At 41.7% G+C, this 20254-nt stretch overlaps 1 protein-coding gene across 2 annotated transcripts in view; it reads right to left on the bottom strand.

The window, feature by feature from the left end:
* Positions 1–20254, bottom strand: part of SLC26A11 (solute carrier family 26 member 11) — a 157183-nt gene that overhangs the window by 104071 nt on the left and 32858 nt on the right. For both annotated transcript variants that reach the window (XM_069199722.1, XM_069199721.1), the window contains exon 2: positions 16023–16780. In XM_069199722.1, the coding sequence (XP_069055823.1) occupies positions 16023–16253 (231 nt within the window). In that variant the 5' untranslated portion in view covers positions 16254–16780. The remainder of the gene's footprint in view (positions 1–16022; positions 16781–20254) is intronic.

The following is a 20254-nucleotide window of genomic DNA, read 5'->3' as shown; positions in this document are numbered from 1 at the left end:
GAGCAAAATAATTCAGGAACATCTATGGGAAGCTAAAAATCTCTCACTCAAAGATCCCATCGAAAATTGCCAAAGTTGTGGAACAATCAGAACTTTGCATAAAAGAGATGGAAAAAGAAAATAAAAACTGTAGTAACAACTATTGAAAAGAAAACAGATTCAGATGTTGGAGCAGTTTTCAAGGCAAATAGTACAGCGTTACAATTTAAAGCACAAAGTTGTGTTATAGGTGTGGCAGCAAATTTTACACTGCAGATTACCGGAGGAGTATAGACATCAATACATTTTGCAGAAAGAGCAGACAGAAAATACACTTTGCGGTGGTTTGTAAACAAGAGAACAAGGAACGAGTAGCAACAATAAATGACGAAGGTTTTGGAATGGAACAAACTGATAGAATTCTTTATGTAGAAAGTAAAGAAATAAAACAAGGGCAGAAGAAAAGAACAATGTCTCACTCTGTGATAAATGGCGAGACTGTTGAACTTATGATAGACTCGGGTTCTATGTACACAATTATTCCTAATGAAATGTTTGCAGTACATTAGTCAAATGTTTTATTATCTCCTAAGGACATTAACCCAGTAGAGTATCGGGGAGGGAAGACTGAATTGGTTGGATACATGGAATCTACAATAGAATTAGGTGGGAAAAAGAATATATGGGAAAATATATGTAGTTGAAGATGGCCCTCCTATATTGGGGTGGATGCATCAGTATGACCTCAATATTGTACTGAGTCTAAGGGCGCCTAACCAAGTGATGGTGGTGGAAGACATTACTCTATCTGATGTTTTAGGAGAAGCACAATATGGGTTTAAAGAGAATTTGTGGTGCTTATAGGGGTATGTACATAAGATAATCCTAAAACCAGATGCTATACCTGTTCAGCACAAATTAAGGAGAGTTACTTTGGTAGCACGTGCTGCTGTGAAGGGAATGTTAGATGAGATAATTCCTACTTGAGTGATTGTGCCAGCTGAAAAGTCGAGATGGATATCACCAGTGGTAATTATTGAGAAATCTGATGGAAAGTACAAGTTTTGAGTCAGTCAATCTGAGTTAATTGAACCAGAATGTGGTGGTAGACACTTACCCCCTGCAGAACATAAACAAATTGATCTTGGCTTTAGGGAGTGAGAGTACTTTTCCAAACTAGACCTGAAAAGTGCATACCATCAAATTCGACTGCATGAAGAGTCAAAACTGTTGACACCCTTTATCACAATGGAGGGTACATTTCAGTTTACTCGCATGCCTTTTGGTTTGTGTCAGGCATCAAGCGTAATTCAAAAAAATGATGAGTGAAGTTTCCAAGGGAATAAGTAAAATAATGTACTTTCAAGATGATATTTTGATTTTAGGTGATGAGTGCAAGTTTATGGCAGATCAGGTGGAGTATTTAGGGTACACCATTATGGCAAATTATGTGACGCCGAAAGAGAACTTATTGGATGCATTAAGATTAGCTTCAGCACCAAAGGACAAGGATAATCTGAGATCCTTTTTGGGTCTTATTGAATACTATTCAAAGTTTGTTCAAAGATTCTCTGACAAAACAAAATGTAGGAGATTGTTGTTAAAAAAGAAACTAGGTATCTTAACACTGTTTAATACTAAGCTGAAATTAATTCTTATGGTAGATGCTAGCGCCACAGGAGCAGGTGCAGTTCTTTCACAGGTTCATGGTAAGCAGGAAAAAACTGTACCGATTTCGATCTGGACGTTAACCACATCTGAAAGAAATTACTCAGTCAATGAGAGAGAGGAACTGGCAGCAGCTTGTGGGGGTGGAGTATTTTCAAACCTATTTATGGGGGACTAAATATAGATCACGGACAGACCACAAGCCCTTAGTCAAGGGTTTACTTCCAGGTGGGGCTGGGAAAGTGTCAGTAAGATTGGTTAAACTGGCAGCCCGGCTACAAGAATATTGCTGCATCTTACAACATATTCCAGATTGGATAAACTCTCAAACTGATTGGTTATCCAGGTTGTCTTTAGATTGGTGTGAGCAGGATTGTTCTGCAGTCATAGCAAGGGAAAAGGAAGAGGCAGTTGCTTTCAGTACAGGGTGTAATAAATGTCCATGTGGCAAGCACCATCACAGAAAAAGAACAGATAAAAGAAATGGCATTAAATTTCACTCTCAAGGAAGTAAAGCATTTAGGGCCAGGTGTAGCAAACTGTTTGCGACTCGCAAATGCGTGTTTGCTATGCAGAAATGCATTTTGCGAGTCGGAACCGACTCGCACAATGCATTTCCGAGTCACAAATAGGAAGGGGTGTTCCCTTCCTATTTGCGAGTCGCAGTGGTATGCAATTCCATTTGCGACCGCGTATGCGGTCGCAAATGGAGTCGCAGTTACCATCCACTTGAAGTGGATGGTAACCCACTCGCAAACGGGAAGGGGTCCATATGGGACCCCTTCCCCTTTGTGACTGGACCCAAACATTTTTTTTCAGAGCAGGCAGTGGTCCAAGGGACCACTACCTGCCCTGGAAAAATCAGAAACAAAAGGTTTCGTTTTTTTTTCTACGTGCAGCTCGTTTTCCTTTAAGGAAAACGGGCTACACTTGAGGGAAAAAAAACGGCTTTATTTAAAATCAGTCACGGACATGGAGGTCTGCGGTTCCCAGCAGGCCTACATCCCCGTGAGTGCCCAGAGTCGCTATGGGGTCGCAAATTGCGACCCACCTCATTAATATTAATGAGGTGGGTCTTTGCGACCCTATAGCGACTCGCAGAAGGTGTCTGAGACACCTTTCTGCATAGCAAATTGCGACTTGCAATTTGCGAGTCGCAGGGACTCGCAAATTGCAAGTCGCAATTTTCTAGTTTGCTACATCTGGCCCTTAATCTTATTGGGCACCAGGAGAGAAAGTTCTGCAACTGTATCAGTTAGGCCTTACTTCAAAATATTAGACAAATTCTCAATTTGTAATGATATGGTGATCATGAAAGGGACAGAATTTGTTCCTCCCACTAGTTTGAGAGCTATATTGATTGAAACAGCACATGAGGGTGTTTTACGGCAAACAAAGACCAAGAAAAGGTTGAGGGCAGATTGGGGGTGGCCTGGAATGGATGTTCAGGTGGATGAGTGGGTAGAAAAGTGTAGTTTGTGCAATGAAGGTGAAAAGACGTTGAAGGTTGGAAATCAGTTTGACTTAGGACAAATTTCTGGTCCTGGGAAAGTGTGGCATACAATATCTATGGACTTCATTGGACCCATGAGTGAAGTAAAGACAGAACTGAGGTATGCCATGGTAGTGGTTGATGTCAATACCAAGTGGTTGATAGTCAGATTTATGACAGAGATTAATACCAAAGCAACCATTGCTGGATTGAAAGCTAAATTCAGTGAGGAAGGGGTTCCGTCTGTTATTATGACAGATAATGGTACACAGTTAACCTCACACGAAATGAGGGCATTTCTGGAGTCACTAGGAATAAAACACAATTGCACCTCACTGTATAACCCAAAGGGCAATAGAATGGACGAGAGGGATAACAGGTTGGTGAAAGGGGACATTAAAATAGCAATTGAGGGAGAACAAGATGAAGAGATAATGGTTACAGAAATTATATGGGCATAAAGAACAGGTAATCATGGAGTAATGGGCAAAACCCCATTTGAAATCATGCCTGGAAGTTTGCCAGGAACCAGAATGGTTCCAGCATGGATGAAGGAAGTGGAGGACTATCGCTGGAAGGAAATCAGAAAAAGATCTAGTGAGGAAAAACTGCAGTTCAAGGACATATAAGGATAGGTGATTCGGTGACCATTTGATGTGGTCAGAAAGGGAGTGGTATTGCGACGTTTGAAGGGCTGCACAAAGTTAAGAGTGCTCATTGTTTCTTTGTGGTGCTGAAGAACAGAGAGGAGTGGAATAACAGAACTCTAGATCAGAGAGGTGGTAAATGTGACATTGACAAAGAGGAGTGGCAAAGCAATACCTACATGTAGATGTCAGATGAGGAATTATGTCACCCTCTGCTGGGATCTCAGAACAATCAGGAGTGGGAAGGGAATAGAGGAGATGCAAGGGTGGTGTCAGGTGGTGCAAATCAACTGGTTGAGCACACAAGGAGTAGAGGGAATCGGCAACCCCATTTATAATTGGGGGATTACGTGTGTCAATAATCCATGCTTACTGATATCTGTTCATTTGTATAATCTATGCTTGTATTGTGAATGAGTTGTCTATGGTGTTATTTTCTTATTTTTATGAAACTTTGTTAAAGTTTATGTTAGATTGGTTCTAAATATTGTTATGTTGTATTATTAATAAGAGGGGGAGATATGTTGTAATCTTTCAGGTTTGTGGTACCTGGAACATGGAACACTGTTGTAACAGGTGAGGAGCTGGCATTCCAGGGATGTCAGTTAGAGGCTGACTGGCTGAGGAACAGCCACACTCAAGATGTAGAGCTAAAAAATAAAAAAATAACATATCTCTTTGTGTGGGATCACTGCGTCCCAGATCCAAGACATCCTTCTTGGGATTCAGACTTCTAGCCTGAACCACAATGATGATTCCCCCAGAAAAATGACTAAGTAAGAAGGTAAATTTTCCAGTAGTATGAACCTAGGGCCAGATGTAGCAAAATAGCAATTTGCGACTTGCAAATTGCGAGTCCCTGCGACTCGCAATTTGCAAGTCGCAAATTGCTATGCAGTACGGTGTCTCAGACACTGACTGCAACTCGCAATGGGGTCGCAATGACCCACCTCATGAATATTCATGAGGTGGGTCGCAAATTGCGGCCCCATTGCGAGTATAGGCACTCGCTAACATGGAGGCCTGCTGACGTCAGCAGACCTCCATGTTCGCGACCTGCTTTTAAATAAAGCAGTTTTTTTTTTTTAAGTGTAGCCCGTTTTCCTTAAGGGAAAAACGAGCTGCACTTAAAAAAAAAAAACCGAAACCTTTAGTTTCGGGTTTTTTTCAGGGCAGGGAGTGGTCCCTTGGACCACTCCCTGCCCTGAAAAAATATTTTGGGGTCCAGTCACGAACTGGAAGGGGTCCCATGGGGACCCCTTCCAATTTGCGATTAGGTTACCATCCACTTGAAGTGGATGGTAACTGCGATGCCATTTGCGACCGCATAATGGTATTGCATCCCAATGCGACTCGCAAATAGGAAGGGGACACCCCTTCCTATTTGCGAGACTGAAATGCATTTTGCGAGTCGGCAACGACTCGCAAAATGCATTTCTGCATTGGGATACGCGTTTAGCGAGTCGCAAACGGCAAATTTTGGCGTTTGCGACTCGCTAAACGTTTGCTACATCTGGCCCCTAGTCCCTGTAACCGACGAATGCTCTACTGCGGTTGACCTTAATTTTTTAACTTTGACTCAGTTTAGTACAACCAAATACTCACGGTTAAAGCTTTGCGCTTTTTAACACTAGAAACCTTTAAAACTCTGAAAATCATATCTCTGGTTCCCTACATCCAATTTTTTTTCTCTTGGTGTTTATTTGAAAATAACAATTTGTATACATTGGAGTGAGATTTTTATTGTGTTGTGTTTTCAATGTATTAACTATTTTGGTACTGATAACTGCTTTACACTTTCCTAACTTAAGCCTGTCTGCTTAATGCTACAGCTACCAAGGGTTGAGCTCAGGTTTAAATTACTGAAACATAACTGGACCTAGTAAGGGATACTGCTGTTATTACTTGAAGAGAACTACCAGCCACTTTAACTAAAAATCCACTTTCTCACATTTTCTCCAGCATGCTAGTGTGGTTTTAGGATTTATGTGCACACATTTCAAAAGGCCTTCCTAATCATACTTTGCTGCAGGAAGGCTGAGGTTATTTGCTGCTGCAGGCGGCATTTGCAAATGCATGCTTTCAGCCTGTACGAGCTAGTGACAGTATCAGATCTCTCCTCCCCCTTACTTGGCTTCATATCCCTCGGCTCTCATCAGTTCCTCGCACATGCATTTAATATCACCACTCTAGGAAGGCCTCCAGTCCGTAATTATTACAGACAGTCCATAATTTAGGTGCAATGTCTGTTGTCTGTAGTGAATCTTATCACAGATAGCTTTTTTCTGTAAATTGAAACATGCAAAATGACAGCCACTCATGTGGCCGCTTTTGTCATCTGGTGTGACAGCCCTGTGTTATGGTCACTGTGCTAGAGCTGACCTGGGGTTGGCTTATGTCAATCAGCCAATCCTACCACTCAGCATAGTGCCGGTCCTGCTGCTTGGTTCTATTTGTTTGGTCTTAAAATATCCTGAGCTCACATTTGGCTTTTCACTTCCTTCTTAAATTTATTGCAGTTTCATATAGCACTAACCATGAGCACCAGTTACAGTAGACGAGCCTGTATGCTCTGCCTTAAACTGTCAAAAAAGAGTTGACTACTGGGTCCAGAGGATGGACCTCAAACAGCCTGCACCTGTTCTGCATGGCCATTGGAACATCTAGTCAGTGACTAAACAAGAGTCTTGTTAAGGCCCGTCTTGACCCCAGTCCCTCCAACTCTCGGCAAATAACATTGTCATCAGAAAAGTAGGCATCTCTGAGGCGTGATTGGATGACCATCACCCATGAGGTTTTCCCACATTTCTCATTGTATGACTTGTAGCTCAAGTTCGACTAAATAACCACAGCACCTTGCCTCTCTGTCTGCCTCAGTTCTGTTTAGTGTGTCTCTTTAATGTGCCTTTCTCTTTCTTGTGCCTATTTCTCTTCTAGTTGTGTCTTCCTCTCTTTGTATTGTTTTCTGTTTTTATTGTGCACATCTCTCTGTATTGTGCTTCACTGTGAGAGCTTTAATTTTTCTTCAATTGGAAAATATTGACCTGCTCTCCAGACTTTAAATTGGTCTATACTAAAAGACATTAACAGATGTGCAGGTAAGACAAACACATATCATGGATGCACTGTTCCCTCTGTTTGCTGTATTGACCCTTTATTAGCTACAGACAGGATGACATGGTATTTAGTCAGAGGTATACTGGACGCAGTCAATATTATCCCAAATTGGTGCACAAAAGAAAGGGATGTTACAGGGAGATATTGCAATGGTTCAGACATGTGCCTCCATGCTCTGGTTTGACATCATTCTGTTGCTCTTTTTAGTCTGCATTGGTTCCTTCCCTCTAGTATTATTTTTATTTGCGTTCCTGTTTTCGCTTTGTCTCGGCCTGACAAATCCAGCTTCGACCGGGTGAATTTCGGTCGGCCTCACATTTCCTCCCTTTAGGGCCTCCTTCCTTTTCACTACTGCTTCCCCCACACCATGCCTCCACTGTGATGGAATGGGCACCATTCCGATACTGTCCTCTGCCGCTGGAAATACCCTCAGCCCTACCTCCATCAGGTCTGTAATTTGTGTCTGTCTCCTGAATTCAACAAGGTTGCCTGCAACTCCTGCTGCCCCTTCCACTCTAAGGAAAGTCTCCGTGGCCACCGGGCTCGACTTCTCAAGATGTTGCATTACAGCAGAGACGACATCCTGAACGTCTTTGGCCCTGAGAACATTGAAAGGGAACACCAGGCATAGCTGTCTGCTGCAGATGAGGAGGCTTTCTCCTCCACCCTGACAACAGATACATCTCTCATCTAGAGGTAGAGAATGTTCCACCAGCACAGCAAGCTGTGAGTACGATACTTTCTCCCTGTCAACCCTGCTCGCAAGTTGAGCAGCCCCTTCTCTAGGGTAGTCCAGCCACTCTGGAGCACTGAGACAGGCCGCTGGGCCAATACTGCCTTCAGGCCATGGTCTGCACTGACCACTACCTTCGGACGCAATGCCCAAGTCCGGCTCGGTGCAGAAGAAACAATAGAGGCCGACTACTTTGACGCCGTCAGCTTCTGCCTCAGAGCTGACCCGACTATCACACCTGTCCTGTTCGGCATTGAAATGCTGCATCACACCCCAGACATCTTTCATGACCCCATCTGCGTCAGGGTCATCACACCAAAGTGGTCAAGAAATATAAAGCTTTCCCTGCTGACCCCCCTGTACATTCGTGGTCAGCTCCTGTCTGACTCTAGTTGTTACTACTGCCTGTTAGCTTATTCTCAGGCTACGGATGATGCCCGCCACCAGATAAAGAGAGCAAACAAATAGATTCTGCAGGCAAGAGGGTAGCTGAACAGTCTGCCAGCCATTGGCAGATTGCCATTTTCATTGAACTACTCTCCAGATTTGACATGCCCACTGGGATGAGATGGAGGAGCTCCTCCAACATCTCCCAGAGAAGCACAGAAAATGGGGCTATGAGATTGTCTCTGAGGAAAAGTGGATCTCGAACACTGCCATCTGCTGTGCATTAGATGCGGAGGACACTGCTACTAAAGGGGTCAACTCAAGTGTCCTGCTGCGCTGGCATGCCTTGCTTCATATCCCTGGCTTCAAGCTAAAAGTACAGCAAACTTGCTCAGCCTGTTATCTGATGGTCTGCTACTGTTTGGGCCGCAGGTTGACCAGATTTTGGAAAAAATAAAGATATGGAAACGGCGAAAGCAATGGGTGCTCGGCAGACACCTGAATCGCACCGCACCTGTCAGGGTGTTCTTCCATTACTTCTCTTTCGCTTGGTGGAACATCACCTCTGACTATTGGGTGTTGGATATTATTGGGTATGATTATTATCTGGAGCTCCCCTCCATGGCTTCAGTTAACGCCCCAAAAAAAGGGAAAGAGAAGGAGGACTACTACTATTTTGGAGAATTCCAAACTCAACCACTAGATGGTGTAATAACGCCATTTCGTCTCACAAACTCCTTCCAGAACACCATAGGCTACTCGGGGAAGAAGTTCAAGACTTCTCAAAGGGGCCTTAGATCCCATCTCCTACCATCAACAGGGCATTGGAGTATACTCTCTATACTTCCTGATCACCAAAAAAGATGGTTCTCTTTGGCCCATTCTGGACCTCAGGCCCCTTAACAAATACATTCTTTCAAAGCACTTCTACATGGTTACTCTTCAGGATGTCATCCCGCTGCTACAAGGTGACTTCATGATTGCTCTTGCCTTGAAGGGTGCTTATTTCCACATACCAATACACCTAGCACATCGCCGGCATCTCAGATTTGAAGTCAGTGGAAAGGGTTTCCAACTCATGGTGTTTTCCAGGTGCCTTGCAGTGGTACCTGCTCATTTGTGCAGAGAAGGCATCAATGTATTCCCCTATCTGGACGACTGGCTCATCAAGCATGCCACCTGTCAAAACTGCTGTAAACACACTGGTCATAATAAACCTTCTCCACCAGGGAGAGTTTACCATTAGTGCTACAAAATCCCACCTCCCACCCCTCCAGATATAGCCTTGCCCTACCTGGGGGACGATCCTCAACTTAGAAGTTGGCATGGATTACCCAACCAGACAGGTTACGGTCCTTCCAGGCTCTAATCCCTAGTTTTCAACCAGAGCACCAAACCACAGTCAGGACAGTCATGCACCTCCTCTGCATAAGACTATTGTGACTCTCACACAGGTATCATAACTACCAAAACACCTGCTACAAGCTCAAAATATACTGCTCACCCTTCTCCTAAACAAAACAACGCCACTAACACACTTTTTCTACACTGCCAGCTCATAAATGCTCGGTCGCTCTCAAAAAACAAGCACCACATCTACGACCTGCTCACAGACACACAACCTGACTTACTATTCATAACAGAATCATGGTTGGGAGATGACATGGCCTTAGTGATTCATGAAGCCCTTCCTCCGGACTATCAAATCATCACACATAACCGTATAGGCAAGAGAGGAGGTGGACTAGCTATTATATTCAAACAGGCAATCAATCTCAGTAAAACAGACAACATTTCCATACAAGGTTGTGAAGCCCTCCTCACCAGATGCCACCCTACTCCAACTTCCTCCTGTAACTTTCTACTCCTTTACAAACCTCCACCTAACAACTCAACATTCCCAGACACTTTTCTAGATACAGTCTCAAACCTTATTACATTATACTTAAACCTATGCATTCTTGGGGATCTAAACCTTTGGTTTGACAAACCCAATATGCCCCATCCAAAAGCTATCACCACTGGCCTAGTCACATTGAACCTACATCAGATTGTACACAATCCCATACACATCGCTGGACACATCCTAGATGCATCGCTACTATGTCATAGCAATAAACTACACACTTACTCTTTGAACCTGTTTAATGTATATATACTCACGGTTTAAATATGTAAATGTATGTACATATATGTGTGTATTCATGTGTGTATGTATATATATATATATACATACTTAAATATATATATGTTATTCTATGCTTAACGTGTTCATATGTCATTGCATAGCTCCTAGATAAGTTGTTATATTAGATACTTATGAATCCCTGCTCTCATTTTATATCACACTGATCAAAAGTTTATTATCATAGGTATTGGCTATTAAAAAATTGGGTAAAGATCAATAAATGTTAGAAAAGTACACTTATTAATTAACTTCAAATATTACAAATCTTGAAAGTCTGTGTTTATACAATACTACTTTTCTTTTCATATTATACCCATTATTATATTCCTTGGACATATATTCCCTTATTATGTACTTACATATCTATTTATTACTCAAGTCCTACTGTAATAGAGAAAAAAAAAATCTATAAATAAAACTCACATTATAAATAAATCTAAAATATATATATTAATAAAATAAATACAAATAATGATAAGAAAATGTGTGTATATATATATATATAAAAATTATAAATAAAAAAATATTATATTTTTACTCTCTTGTAAGCTTTACTTTGTCTACCCATCACCATATGTCATGTTTCTATCAATCTATCCTCCATTCCCACTCTGACTCATCCTTAATCCATTCTACTACTTCCAACTCCTAAATAACCCTGCCTAAGCTCTTCCCTCCTCTTACACATCTAACTCACCCAAACCTCAGTTTACTACCATAATCTCCCTAACAACCCTACTAAATTCATCCTCATTTATCTCACCTTTAACTCATCCAAAACCCCTCCTGCTAGTATGATCTCCCTAACCCTTTCCCCAGACTCTGCCCTCCTCCATCCCCCTTTAGTCATCCCAAGCCTAAATCCTATTACTATAAACTCCTACTTAACACTTCTGGATTCTTCCCTCCTCCACCCCTCCATTACTCCAGTCAATCCAACAAACAAACTCACATATCCGCGGCTCAAATTAACTCATACTAATACTAAAACTGTACTCATATTTCCATATTTCCCTATACTAATCCACCACTAATTCCTTTTGGGTTCCGGAGTAGCGTGCTACTCGCTGAAAAGCGCTTTGACGCCTCATCAGGGGTAGCTAGCGCTATATAAATACAAATACAATACAATACATGTTTAACAAAACGCCTCCGCCCGACTCATCCTTCACGTCCCACGCTGCAACCACATCTCAGCCCATCCCAGAAAACTACACTGGCTACCCGTATCGAAGAGGATCACCTTCAAACTACTCACCCACGCACACAAAGCCCTCCACAACACAGGTTCGGCCTATCTCAACGACAGACTCACCTTCCACACCCCTGCCCGCCAGCTCCGCTCCGCCAGCCTCACCCTCGCCTCCCTCCCCCACATTCACCGATCCACCACCGGAGGAAGATCCTTCTCTTACCTCGCTGCCAAGACCTGGAACTCCCTACCGCTCCACCTATGCCAGGCCCAAGACCTCCTGGCCTTCAGAAAACGCCTCAAGACATGGCTATTCGACCATTAGCTCCCCGCCCAGTGCCTTGAGACCCTAACGTGTGAGTAGTGCGCTTTATAAATTGTTTGATTGATTAACATAACACATTTCAATTACAGTCAAAACTGCTGTTCAGTCATGATGAAAGGAGCCCCTCAGTCATGACTTTTCAGTTCGCGTTCATGGTTTGTAATGGCCCTTTTATGTTCTCCATGGCCCGATTGTTTTTCAAAATCTTTTGGGCACCCACTGACTTTTCAGTCACCATACACCAGTCCTTATCTTTCTACCAAACTTCAGACACCTCAGACAGGCCACTCAACCCCCATAATCTAGCCAGAAGTCTGCTCGCTAATGTCAGGCCAAAGTTGCAAAACAGTTGCAAGTGTCTGGGTGAGATTTCACTCAAAACCAAGAATAACTGTTTTGCTTTTAGTTCCAAGGAAGCCTCTGAAAACTGTGCTAGGCACACCCTCACTCCCTCCCAAACGTTTCTTAAGCAGGAAGAAGATCATATTTTAAGAACCAAGGTTCCTATTTGGCCACTGCCTTGAAGGCTTATGCCTGTTGTGGTCCTGTGAAACCTGACCAGTAGAATCTATGAAGGATTTGTATTTGTAGTAGTCAAAAGCCTGCTCTAATAGACACCTCCCTTGGGCCCTGCATTGCTCCCTCCCATTCCTACTCACCCCAGTTTTCCCAAATTTGGAGTCCCTTTTTTCCATGAGCATAGGAGGAAATTTTCTTATAAATTTGTATCATTCCAAGGCCTTTTCATGCTTCATCGCCGTAGGCCTATTAATGTAGAAGACTGTCATTATTTCATGTAACTAAATGTGTGCTGTCACATCCTATGACAATAAGTTAAAAATATTAATATTCATTTAGGGGGATAGTGCGAGGATGGCGATATTAGAAGATGCTGTATAATTCTGCAATGTGATTTGTTAAAGTTTTTTTACACGTCCTCACATTATGTTGACTGTGTGGTTTCCATTATAAATGTTATTATAACATACCATGAATCTAGACTTTTGAGCCTAGCCTCTTGGGATGCTGCTGGATTTTTTTTTGTTAGTACTTTTGTTTGTATCTATTAATTCCGACCATGCTGCATCTATTTAACTACCTACTGCTGGCCTTTATGGCAAATGATTCCCAAGACTATGATAAATCCCTATGTTTGATTTATTATGTATTTTTGCCTCTGTAAAGCACTTTAATATTTTGATAAGCCTTCATGGTTTTTTTTTTTTAACCTTTACTTATCTCAATAAGGCTTATTTAAATAACTTTGCTGCTTGAAATGTTGTGAAATCCTATCTTTAGGGGCACATTTCTTCATCTATTCTTGAGGACATCATTGCCCCTGATCTTGCAAGTGTGCTTTATCTTTTATCTAATTGGATTATCAAAGATAGCATCACCACTTACTTTACACTAGGGACATACCCATGGCAACCAATGCCCCACCACCCCCTGCTTCTCTGTCGTCTATCAGAGTTTTAGGGTGATGTCCATCAGGTTCTGATGGAAGGGAGCCCAACTCCCCCGAATGTATTACTGCCTGCAAAACAAATGGAGATTTCTAGGCTGAACTAAATACCAGAGGGAAGGGGAAATGAGATGCAGAGAGAGAAACTAAAAATACACCACGAGCTTCTACTGCATCACCCTCTGTTGTCTCATGTCTGGCATCACCGCAGTATTAAGGATGAATACTTTCTAATGAAGGACTGTATTTATATGCAAGGTAAAAAGCACATCAGACTTTGGTAACAGTAGTTAGCATATGAAACTTGCTAAGGTGTTAAAATGTCACAATCACTTATCGTCTTGAAGATAGCAGGCCATAGTGTACCTAGATCGAATGTGAGGAAGCTGGTAAGCCAGCAAAGAAACAATCCACGAAAAACAGGAAAGGGAAAGTGAACAGGGCAATGAAAATACAGGTATGGAAACAGTCATATCGAAATCTAGGTGCCAAAGTAAAGTAAAAAGGCAAAAGCTCAAGAGTACTGAGGAAACTGACCAAGAGTAAAATCACAAAGGTAAAAGACAATATGGTGGTGAACAAACTCTGTGGCAAATAGAAAGGCGATGCAACACGGAATGTTGCAAGGCAGAGTCTATTAGCTTAACTTTGTTTAAATGAGGCCACTGCCTGTCTGTACTTGAAAGTCCCTGACATCATTGTGTTATGTCCTGGCACTGCAGTCTCCATCGGCCAGCCCGCCACAGTTTTAAAGGGGAATGCCACCATGATCTTCCAACTAAAGGTCTCAAATTCACCATCCTATGCTGATTCCTGACTTCCTTGTGATGGCCCTAAAAGTATTGCATTTTCTAGATGGTCAATCTTCGACTCTATGTGGACAACTCTAGAGACTGTATTGCTGAAACCAGGTGCACTCTTTGGGTATACTGCTGTACTCTCTCATATCTTTCTTGAATGAACCGATCCAGCTTACTGTTTTCCTGTATGTCTCCTCAATCAATATGCATGATTCCACACCTTCTTGTGTAATAACCATTGTGGTACATTAGTTCTTCATTAGCTTTTGAGATTCTCTGTAATTATTCTGAGCATATATGAGCCTCTTTTATGGAATGAACGCCGTTTCTTTTGTTGAATTAGCCTACTATCTACTAATCTATCCCTTGAAAGTAGGTGGGCTAGGAGAAGGCACTTTTCCCACTTTACTGATTAAGTCTTCAGTTGGCTGCTATTTTATGGAACCCATTATGTCATTTGCAGTGTAATCGTTTTGGTGTGTGCCTAGTTTAACTGTTTTCATTATTTATTTTGTTAAAAGCTTTACTTGTATTGAAGTAGTTCACATAACTCTTGTTTACCTTATTTTAAGAATACTCATTGAAACACACTGTATATGCAATTACTTTTTGGAATTTTAAAATCCCTTCTCAAAACAATGTGATATTTTCTGTCATTTATGTTCTCCATCCTGTTGAATCCTCTTACCCTTAAAGTCAAACGGCACAACTAATACCTTTAATGTGCAACTTTGGCAACTACATTCAGACGCCAGCCCTTGGACACATGAGATAAGGAAGGCTGGATTACGAGAGTGAATAAAGTGGCAGAATAGCCAAAGAGAACCTGCAGGGTGTAAAAAGGTGAAAGCTAGTACATTCTGAAAGGAATGCTTATACTTCATTCTTGTTAGGGTTAGCTCTGGTTTCCTGGGACCAATGCACTTTATCTTTTCAGTGAGAAAGCAAATCAATTTCGCTCTACAACTTTATGTATATGGGGGGGACAGACCCTGGCAAATATATAATATGGCCATAATGGTAACAAGATGGGTTATAATTAAGTACTGGGGCAGCAGCTCTGTCCCAGCTTTGGAAATGGTGGAATCCAAAATGGTCTTGTGCAAGTGGGCAGAGGAATTGGTTGTCCCCAAAATTTACTAAAATATGGGGCCCATAGAAAAGTGTGAAAAAAGGGTTGAAGCTGGGCTGAGAGATAAGTATAATCTGGAATGGGCCCTGTGTGTAACTTAGAATGGCGCTGCTTGTATGCTTATGGGTGAAATATTGTATACGTTTTGTGGAAAAGTGGGTCCGCAGCCAGGAAACCACCCCATTGAAAATGTTTTCTGCACCCAGTTTTAACAGTAAAATAATCCCTTCATCGTGGTTCTTAAATAGGTATTCTTGGGTTAGGCGCAAGGTTTTAGGTGTCAGCTATCTTTAAATACAATTGGTATACATGTCCTGCTGGTGAACTACATTGGCTTGGATGCACTGGAAACAGAACCTCCTTTGAATCAAAAAATTGGTGCTGTACATTAGGATCTTAGGGCCCGCTGCTATCGAACAGCACAAGCAACAGCAGTGTGGCTTTCATCACAAGCATTATTGGTTCAACAGCTGCAGCAGTAATTCACACTGCTCTCTCAACTTTTTCTCTCCCGTCTACTGACAATAGCAGTGGAACAATGACGTCTCCCATCAACCCTGACCCTACAGTACAAGAAGCACAAAGTAAGCTTCCTAAGCACAGAATGAAGCTTCTCCTTTCTGCCTTTATGTGATAAAAAATATCTTGGGATACTCATTCCAGTGGAATGCAAATGGAAGGGGTTTATTTTCACCCACAGCTGGTGCATATTCCGCAAAGATCTGCCCTAAAATACATTACAATCCATTAAATACAAACAACTCTAAGATGGTAGCCTGCTGAAATGACCTAGATACTTTGTGTTGGATATAAGCATTGTACAATGGTTCAGATGGGCTGGGAGGAACCACCATTTACATCATATCACCATTTTAAGATCACACAAAGTTTACTCACCTGGACAGGAAGACCAGCAACTTCAGCATAGGCCAGGGACTGTGGAACAACGGTAAGTCCTACAGTCAGCCCTGCAATAAGGTCCATTTGCAGCCACTGCAGAGAATAATTTGGGAGCCACTGTAGAATTGGAAGCTTCTTTTGCAAGGTCTGGAGTGAGCAGCAGCTCCTCCAGTTTAGACAGATTTCTCCAAATGTGTGCCTCTGTTCGGTGGGAGTGGACCACTCCATGGCTGCCTCTGATGTGTCAATTTGAGGTCTGCTCTGAATGAAGGAAAGGACTCTTGCTCAGTCCTATAGCCACCAGTCCTGCATGATGAAACATTAAAGTGATGGGCAGACTTGCAATAAATGCTCACAGCATCCGCAAGGCACAGTGCCAGTAAAGTAAAAAAAACAAGCACACTTAAAGAACCTCTGCTGATGGCAATCCATGGTCAGATGTACTGGTTATTACTTCAGGCACCCATGTGCCATTCCAGGTGCTTGAAAGTTGGAAGGAGGTGGTTTTGGCTTGTAGCACCACAGACTCGTCAAGATGGATCAGTAAAATTCTAAACAATAACCTCAGGTTCCCAAAAACACTTTCAAATTCACAATCTCTCAGTCAGTGACAGTGGAATCAACAAGGGTCAGTCTTTCAAATCGTTGTGGTCAGGGCAGCCCTGCAGATGTTCTTCTGAGGCCAGGTGTAGCTTTACATAATGTGTGTTATTAAATTTACTCCTTCGGCTGCAACGTCATCACCACACCAGCACCTGCCAAAGTAACACAAATATGGATTTAACATGTCATAAGCAACTGGAAACGACACAAAACGAAATGTAAAGTTAGTTAAAAGAAAGGTACTCAGGACTTTAAAATATCTAGTTAGCTCCTTTAATCCTGTGCAGGAGACAACAGAGTGATTTGCGGTGAAGCCTGGGCTTTGGAAGGCAACGATCAAAGTTGAAAATCCTGATCTACCAGAACAGCCAGGCTGGGTGTAATAGCTTCAAACTTTTCTAAAGCGACTGAGTGCTTGGAACATCAGGAAAACCATGACTAGACGTCCCTTACGGTCTTAGTGATTGTGTAGTTAAAAAGAATCAAAAGTGGCACTTTAATCTGCCCCAAAATGCCCAAGCCTATTCCCACGCAAAGCAGTGTGCAGGTAGCTGGGCTCGGGCCTCTGCACTCTCCCCAGCTTTGCGTCGAAGAGCCAGAATCAAGAAAGGTTCTGGTTACATGCTCTGTCGCTCCAAGTATGAGAACTGTGCACATTATATAAGAAACCACAGTTTCACAAGACGGAGATATGCAGAACCGACAGGAAACAGCGGTCGACTCTGCCAGGAAGAGGTACAGATGCAATCACAGCATCAGCGTCACGGGTGCCTAACGTGACTAATATCCAAATTGTCTGTATTGCTGATACAGCGCTGCTCTCAAATGGATAGGACATCCCCAGTACCCCATTCACTGTCACTGAACATGTTACATTAACTTGGAACACCATACTATTTTATTAATATATTTTTTATTTTATTAGAGGATTCATTAAGTGAAAATCAAATCTTGCCAAGAGGAGCTGTACAAAGCGACAGAATACAAAAAAAAGTGCTGGGAATGCCAATTGGTCTGGCTTATAAGGGAAAGTGTGTTTTCAGTCATCAGTGGTTTGGGCACTTAATAATTCACCCTGCATGCACTCAATCACTCATCCCATCTCTGCACTCATGCATCCATTCACCCAACCCCTCATTCTTGAATTCATCCATTTACAAAATTACCATAAAATGCCTACACACAAACTTTACAACATATGAAAGATAAATTAAAAGAAAAAATGTAGAAAAGAAGAAAGATGCTGCCACTTAAATACAGTGTGCATATGCTTGTAATAACAAATAAAATTAAACATGGCAGTGGGTGGGAGTCCAGCAATTGGGTTATACATAGTGTATGGTTGTTGGAAAGTTGCAACGTAGTCACCATGTTTAGAACTAACGCGTTGGCCATGGTGGAATGGTAAAACAATTACATACGAAGGGCAATACCAGTCCATGATGGTCGTCTGATTTGTGGTGCACTGTAGATTAAATGAGCCACAAGCAGGCAGCCCATTAGCGCTGTGTGGCAAACTGTAATATGCTCTAAAACTGAAAAAATAAGAAAAGAAATGAAAGAGTACCTACAGAAAGAGAAAATTGAACCCCAAAGGACTAACCAATAGTACTAGTACCGACGTGTACTAATTTTTAGACACATGTGCATGCAATCAGACAGGCACTCTCACTCAGAAGGCAACATAGCTAGTAGCTGAAGTGGACTGACTCACTCCCCCATGCTGACATGGATAGAAGCAGAGTACAAATGACACTCTTAAGACCAGTGGCTGAAGAGAGGTGAGAAGGGTGAAAGTGATAGAGAGAGAGTGAGATGAGAAAAAAAAGAGAGAGAGAGAGTATATGTATATATTTTTTTTTTTTTATTACAAGAGCTTGAAAATATTCTGCACTCAGGTGTGCTCAGTGGGTAGTCAACACTAAAACATTTGCCTGCTAAGGTATTCTTTGAAATTCCTGTACCAAATTAATGGTCTGCAGGCTTTAACGTAGTGAGTGCAATACCAATCCACCCTTCCAGGGCTATTGGTTTTAACAAATGTGTTTCATAATAATTAAATCAAGGCACAGCTTGATCAGACCAATGGCTTTTGATACAACTTCTCCCAATTAACCAATCAGCACTACTGTATTGAGCATAAGTTTTTCACCAAGGCAACCATCAGGTTTACAGTAACAAAATTACAAATGTGTTCAAAAACACGATTCTCAAAACAACATAAAACAAATGCTTTTCACAACATGTGAGTAACCACTTGTTTTTTATACCTTTTGTTAATAGATCAAACCTATGGAATTTGACATAACGTGCCCCAATGAACCAATGAGCCTCTACCACCAGTTCATCACCATGACCAGCACATGCCTACTTTATTGCACAGAAGGGATCAACCATCAAGCATACAGTTACAGAATCATTAATATATGCAAATTACATTTGACTGCAACCCCTCACAAAACAGCCTAACAAGGATTATCTCAGTGAAAATCTTCTCCTAGTGTTGGTCATAGGAGAAGACCCACACCAAAGTCCTTGCTGGCTAAGGTAATCTGCAGTTGCATGTAACAAAATACTTATCTACAATTTGTAATAGCAAACCACCTTTAATGGCCTATTAACTTTAACAAATGATTCTTCAACTAAATAAGTACAGCCAACTACCTTTGTCACTTTCCATAATAAACATATAAGACCTATGGCATCAAAAACTTCTCAGCGAACCGATCAGACCTATATCATTTATCATTGGTTGGTAACCATAACCAGTTCAGGCCTACTGTACTGAGTAACAAATTAATACAAAGGGTGTCAAAAAAGGGGAACAAAATAGGTGAGCAAGGAATGAGTAAAGCACTGAGTACAATAACGGTGCACTCACAGGGGAAACACCCGAACCCCTCTAGTTTGTTTGGTTTGTTGAAATGTTTGCTTACCATGTAATGTAAGGCACTCGTTAACAAATTAAAACAATCTAATAGAAAATGAGATATGAATATCACACTTGTTCATTGGCTTAATATAAACATAAAAGTCAGAATATTGTAAAAACAACTCTTAAGAAAGTTAGTCAGTCTTTTGTTGGATTTATTCAAGAAATAATTTGGAATCCAAATATTGGTGAAGCTTCTTCAAAAGAATACGTCAAATCTATAGGATGCACCCAATGAACAATTTCTCGGTACAATATAGATATGGTTCCAGAAAACACAGCCCACGGTTGACGGGATCTTTACATCTTGAATAATCCGCCAGCCAACACGTGTTTCCTCAGGGCTGAAATATCATCAAAACACAAGCTTGAAATAAACAATGCCATGAAAACTGTATCAAAGTCAAGCCACCACCTTGTGAATATGAGACCAAAAGGAAAGAAACTGGACGCTGCAGATAGGAAACCAGAATGAAAAAAGAGAAAACCAGGGATAAAAACTCAGACCAGTGGTTAAGCAAATTAGTTGTGACATTTGATAACACTGAAATAAACCCAAGAGACAAACACCCAGTGGGTCCCCAATGCTTACATATATAGTAAAAAACATCCGTGCCTTAGTGTATTTATGTGGACCAAATTAAACCATTACCTATTAGAAAAGTCGACACTCACTTTTATGATCCAGAATAAC

This window comes from Pleurodeles waltl, chromosome 7 (assembly GCF_031143425.1).
Source record: "Pleurodeles waltl isolate 20211129_DDA chromosome 7, aPleWal1.hap1.20221129, whole genome shotgun sequence".
NCBI classification, from domain to species: domain Eukaryota; kingdom Metazoa; phylum Chordata; class Amphibia; order Caudata; family Salamandridae; genus Pleurodeles; species Pleurodeles waltl.
Note: the sequence above shows the minus strand (reverse complement) of the source record. Positions and strands in the feature narration are given on the sequence as shown.